The following is a 6,560-nucleotide window of genomic DNA, read 5'->3' as shown; positions in this document are numbered from 1 at the left end:
CGAGTGTTTGGTAATAATGTTATATGGTTTATTGGTTCCTGGGTATGTTTCAAGATACATACATATTATGTATGTTTTGGAAGATTTGGTACCAAGCGCTGATCTTGAAGTTTTCTCATTAGATAAAAACTATAATTATCTGATGCTGCTATTTTAACATAGAAATAAGTATGAAATGACTTTGGTAAATTCTAATGTTAAGACTATTTCTACTGAATAGTAAAATGTATAGTGAAGCTTAGAGTCCAAATAAAATTAAGGATCACAATTACCTTATTATGAAAAATATCTTATATTAATTAATGGTAAACAAATTAAATGTGTAATTGTTTGGTGAAATTGTGTTTTTAAGATTTCATATGGACATTTTAATGGATGCTATATCGCTAAAATAAAACAATTAAAAAAATAAATAACATTGTTTTTATTTTTAAAATAGGCATATGGAAATTGGGATCACTAAAATTCACTATCCTTGTGTGAGCATTACCAGAGTGGTAATAAATAAATAACTATATATTATATTTACAATTTGATTGTGTCCAGAACTTTGTACATAAAAATTCTGGTTTCAACCCTCTACGGATATTGATCAAGATCCAGATACTTCGAGAGAATGGATAATCTTTTTGAGAAGGGAATATGGTCATCTAGGCATTTACAGGGCTTATAACTTGTTAGCAGATGAAATAATCCTGTACTTGTCTAAAAATATGTGTATTTTCAGGCATTGCCTAATAGGTGAAAATATTCCAATGAATCTCACCCCCATTAATAAAAGTATCGAGAGTTTAATATCTTATTCGACAAAAAAAATGAATGTTTAACCGCTCTGTTGGCGGAGTGTAAATCTCAGCTATCAATTTCGGTACCCGTTGAGTGCTGGAATTATTGTGGCCCTTAAATGGATTTTTCATACAAATTTTTGAATAAACACATTAATACCATCCATCAAATAAAGTCGTTGGCGTCATAACAGTGCCAAAACCAGCATTCAGCTGATTGTGATTTTAACATTTACTGTTTTATGATTTTACTGAAATTATAACTGCCTGAATAAAACCTTTAAACCTGCGGGCTCACGCTGTCCCGGAAGGTTGTCAATGCCGATCTTTAGACTTTATTCGTCGGAATTAAGGGGCGCTGGATTGACGTGGGAAAGGCAAAAATGCTGGCAGGCGATAGGGTCTCCTGGAGGCAACTGGTGATGTCCGCATGCTCCACTTAGGGGCGGATGTGGAAAAGAAGAAGAGAAGAGAGAATAACATTTTAATTCATGGGCTGCATGAGGGGAGTGTGGTTTAGAGGACCTCCACTTGTCAAATCAGTGCTAGTTTGATGGCCAGGAGCATTATCGAGAAACAATAAGTCTTTCGGAGGCAGCTTTAGGTTATTCATTCTCTCGGCCTTCTCCCGATGCTTAACTAAATATTGTGAGAGCCCTCTGGGCGTTTAAAAATAAAGTGGATTCGGATTACAGATACCATACTGTAATATAATTCTCTTCTCAAAAAGGTTCCTTATCTCTGTGCATAAGGCAAGCCTGTACAGAAGAGACATACATATTTACATATTAACCCTTTCCTTAATGTGCCAAAAGCATGTTCGCGTTATGGTGATGACTACACATGCAAAAAATTAGAGATTTTAAATCGGAAAAATGTAATATTCATAAGCAATTGGTTCAATTATTTTGCTTTCAATTATCAAGTTGAAGTCAAGTGATAATATTTTAAATCTAATTGCTAAAAACATTAACTCATGCTCGCAGTGCTGGCGAAAGAACCGCTCCTAATGAAATCCAGAGAGCTACTAACTGCCCTAACCGGCCAAATGGCATCTGGCAGAAGTACTGGCAACTTTGATGTTCGCTCATGTGACGCGTGAAATTATCTCTCTTGCTTTTGAATATGCCTGTAGTAGCAAGAGTGAGATTTAAAGAGTGTGTGAGATATTATTTTACTTTATTCTACGCGATGTGCAACACATTGGTAAACTTTCTATTGTATTGGCGATTTATCTCCGATTTGTGATAAAATGCTTTTTTCTGTTCCTAATAAGTGTTGATTTATATTTAATAAAAATATATTTTCACTGATACGAAAATGTATAATGGAAAAATACCCAAAATTCTAACCCAGAAATTTATAAAACATTTTTATATGCTACATTATTTTATTATATATGCTACCCTTTAGAAATGATTTGATTAACACTAATGTCAAAATCATCTAATAAACTATTAAAATCTTTATATCCAGATATTTTTTGTGCTTCTTCTAAGCCAAGCCACCTAAAATCAGTGTGTTCATCAGAAAGTGTGATCTTTTTGGAAGGGTTCTTTAGTTGTGCAAGCCAATAGACAACTTCTTTAGGTTTCCCTCTAACAATGTAGTGCAGAGTTTTATTCACATCCTTGTAGATCTCCAGATCATCTTCTCCTAGTCCTGATTCCTCATATGTTTCACGAAGAGCTGTCTCCCAGTCTGATTCACCGGGGTCTACGTGTCCTGGGAATTAAATGTAAAAATATAAACCCCTTTTTGAATAATTATTTTAGAAACTGGTTACAGTAAGCTCTCACCAATCTGCCACCCTAAAAACCGTGCACGTGCCCAATTAGTGAAAACAGCATCACATTACATGTGACTTCAGTACAATTATTTTAAGTAACTTCAAATATTTTATTGACTTATTCCTTAAGGTTCAATTAATTCAATCTTATTTTTACATAAACCACAAACTAAATTCTACACCCCTACAAACTGGTGACCTATGACAATTCACGTCTACCTTAAACTAATACAAGTTTTCTTATTAGAAATAAGAAATAAAGTCTATTATAACCTAATAAAGGTAGTCTGTAGCAATTTATTAAAGTTTAATTACTTCAAAATTAGAATACGTAACAAATTATATTATAGTAAATTTTAATGTATTCCAAACATGCCGCGTCTATCCACCTCTGTTAAAATTCATGTACACCAAAGTCCAAACAGTTTTCCCGTGTTCGAGACAGCCGTAGATTTATATATATATATATGTTTTCTATTTTATTAACAATTATTTGTTAAGTGTAAAATTGACAATTAAAAACAGTATATATAGTGTTAAAAAAAAACACATCGCACACAGTAGTAGTTGCACAAAAATATAAAACCAACATGACATTAGTAGCCAATACCAACGTTCACTGATCGGTGTTGGCATTACAGTTACATGCAAATCCTTTCATCTATTATTTAATCCAAAATGTTTGTTTAACTACTATGGTGAAGGTGAACAGTAGGATTTGCATGTTGGTGTAATTAGTGTCCTGGGGTACATCTCAACAACGGGAGACATAAAGTATTATCTCTGTCGTCAAACCGACTTTTCTATGTTTTCTTGTCTTTATTAATGATAGTTTTAATATTATTCATATTTAAAGCATTAACTTTGTGGTCAAACATTTTACTAAATATTATTAAATATTTTTATGTCTACCGGTTTCGAGACGTACCCGTCTCTCCGTCAGGACATCAATTAAACCAACATGCAAACCAACATGCAAAACCCACTATACACCTTCACCATAGTTGTTGCAAAAAAATATAAAACCAACACGACATGCATTTTAATAAGCACAAGACGGGTACGTCTCGAAACCGGTAGACATAAAAAAGTCGGTCAGTGGTTATATACAAATATTTAATAACATTTAGTGATAGTTTTAAATTGAAGTAAACAGTTTTTATTTTGTAATTTGTATTCACACTGCAACTTCTTTATATTTCAAAAAAAATGTATTGACATAAACAGTTAATTAATCTTGAGGGGGTTTCATCATCACATGGACAGCAGTTGATCTCGAAAAGTTTAAAATGTAGCAGGTAGTTCAAAAACACAAAAGTCATTGGCTAGTTTACGTGGCCACTTTACGCATGTGTAACATTCACAAAAGTCAACAGGTGAGTTGATGATTAAAACATAGGCAAAATGGTGAATGCTACACAGAGTGTAATGTGGCCACTTATATCAGGTAATGACAGGTCATAAGCCCTATAAATGCCTAGACTTTCATATTCCCTTCTCGAAAACGTTTTCCTTCTCTGCAGCAATAAATTTAGAAAGTTTTAGTTTAAAATGGATTTTCTTATTAATTATTATTGACGTTTCATAACTTTATCGGGGTAGTTGTTTTTGTAAATGCTTGAATTTCTAAATATTTTTTTTTCAAACTTACAAAGTACTTAAAGTTGTCTTTTGAAGCACACAGTGACAGTACCGCACATTGAAGCACACAATCTCTCTCTTTGTGTATTCTAACACTGTTTAAAATTATGCATTTAAAGAAATATATTATCTTCTTAAAGTTTGCATTATTTTTAAATAAGTTGTTGAGAGAAACAAAGTTCTGTGATTACTCAAGCAGCTTAGAGATAAATCAACAAGACATGGTGTACGGCATTGGCATATTAATATGTCAATGGTGTAAAGACATGCCAAAACAATGAAAAAATATGGTAGTTACAAAGATCTTTTCCCAACCCTTCAACTCATTTTACTACAGAAAAGTCCGAAGTGTTTTTTTTTCAAATAGTAATAATCCAAATATTCTGTAAAATTATGTTCAAACGATTTAAAATAAAATAAAATAAAAAAGGCTAATTAATAGAGTTCTACCCAGAATTTAAGTAATATTTAACCTGCATTCTAGAAAAAATATGGTCTATAATAATTTTTCTATTATAAATGCCCCTATTTAAATAAATCCTCGATAGTACATGGATTTTAAAATCCTCAAATGAGGCGTACATTTCCTAATTGTTAACTTATCAATCACGTAGTAAAATGAATATCAAACCTTTCGGTGGAGACCAATGGAAATCACCATAAGAGGCTTGCATCAATAGATATTGTGCCACATTTTCGAAACATCTAAAAATTACGAGTCCTGCTGCTTTTTTTACCATTGTAACGTTTTGACTGTATAGTTGACGGGTACATTAATCTAATTATACACCAATTCGACTTGTATTTACGAATTACGACCGACGAAACAAGACAAAAGACATGATGGTAGACAAGATAGGAAGATATGGATAGTAGCAATTGACAGTTAAGTGACAGCTGACAATGACAGTATCCAGTAGAGTAGGCATAATTGAATAATTAGCAACGTCAATTCGTGAAGAATTTACAATAGCAACAGAAACAGATAAAATTACTCGTTTAAATCAAAATATTTTATTGCAATTAAGAATGAATATACAAGTTGTAAGCGTGTTTCCTTAGAATTCAAATTAAGATTTTGTTTGTGAAAAAATGTAAAGTAAAAAAGACAGTAATTTCAAAATCATTTCACATGCTAAGTGTATTAATTTGGCAAGTTAATTATATTAATCCAAATTATTCTTTTTTGCTTTTTCAACCACCGACTGGTATTCTAGCCAGTGTCGATATTTGTTTTTTAATTTATTAAAATATTTACACATGTATTGTGTTAGTACTGTATGGATCTACAATAGTAGGCAAGTAAAAGTAACAAGTAAACATTCATATATCGTATTTACGACTTGATACATTTATAACTAGATATTTAGTTGCATAAAATTTTAAACACGTACATTAGGGTGGGCTGATATTTTTTTTCCGATTTTTTAAATAAAAGGGGTCTAAAAAGTTGCCTTTGGATTACTCGGAATGCAAAAAATATCAAAAAATAATTTGATACTACTTTTGGCTTTTAACCAGAGCTTGAAGTTTTCGAAAAAGTCAATTGTTTGCTCTAAACTGGCTGTCATTTCGTATTTAAGTAAGAAAATCAGTCCAATAAAATGTTATAATGTGCATTAAACCTTATTAAATAAGCATCTGAGGGCGTGAGTTGCACTTTTTTTTTATATTGTCGAAGTTTTAACACTCAGTTTAAAGGATAAACTATTGATATGCCACTGAGGAAAAAACATTAAAAATGAGTTTTTGTTGCACTGTCACTCGACAAAACCGTGTTGTCAAGAGCTCTTTAAAAGTAAGTATGATATTAATATATCATCCACCGCATAGTGCTTACAATAGTTTAAAATGATTAATTATTAAATATCACAAACATTATACTATTATTGAATTGAATTGATTGAATTATGTTTTATTTACAGAACGAAAAGGCTGTTGATAATATATTTATATTATAAACCAATACTTTAACCCCAGAGGCTCTTATACTTGAATTGAGGAAATGAAGATGTTTAAACATAGGCAGAACGCTTAATGTTACACATTTTGTAAAGTGGCCACTTCAACCAGCCAATGACAGTACATAAGCCCAGTAAATACCAGACTTCCATATTTCCTTCCCAAAATGTTTTCCCTTTGTTGCAACAAATTTTGATTTGAATATCGGATATTTTTTACCATGAGAAATCCCGCTAGTCGAAAAGCTAGTAAGTAATAAAACAGTTTTATTTGTTTGTTTTTGAGTTGAGATACAAAAGAATGCACCGGACTCTGATCTCCAGTAAATTGACATGAATTATTTATCATCACATCATCTGACTTTCTTGGCAAAAATAGCCCGT

General features: G+C 31.9%; 1 protein-coding gene across 1 annotated transcript; it reads right to left on the bottom strand.

Moving 5' to 3' along the window:
- Positions 1-405: 405 nt before the first annotated feature.
- Positions 406-5,102, bottom strand: Datp (purine phosphoribosyltransferase family protein Apf). The gene is made up of 2 exons (XM_088242885.1): positions 4,847-5,102; positions 406-2,510 (listed from the first exon to the last, which is right to left on the bottom strand). The coding sequence occupies exons 1-2, from the start codon at positions 4,953-4,955 to the stop codon at positions 2,188-2,190; spliced, it is 432 nt and encodes a 143-aa protein (XP_088099011.1). The 5' UTR covers positions 4,956-5,102; the 3' UTR covers positions 406-2,187.
- Between the last annotated feature and the right edge of the window lie 1,458 nt (positions 5,103-6,560).

This window comes from Micrasema longulum, unplaced genomic scaffold (assembly GCF_059751315.1).
Source record: "Micrasema longulum isolate JH-2025_06_02 unplaced genomic scaffold, ASM5975131v1 h1tg000020l, whole genome shotgun sequence".
NCBI lineage: Eukaryota > Metazoa > Arthropoda > Insecta > Trichoptera > Brachycentridae > Micrasema > Micrasema longulum.
The sequence above is the reverse complement of the archived record's forward strand: the minus strand, read 5'-3'. Positions and strand labels throughout refer to the sequence as shown.

Bases quoted from the DNA above. Each gene is read 5' to 3' on its own strand.
- Datp (XM_088242885.1), bottom strand. From the start codon at position 4,955: ATGGTAAAAAAAGCAGCAGGACTCGTAATTTTTAGATGTTTCGAAAAT. The intron at 2,511-4,846 runs GTTTGATATTCA...TTTAATTCCCAG, and splicing joins CCATTGGTCTCCACCGAAAG to GACACGTAGACCCCGGTGAA.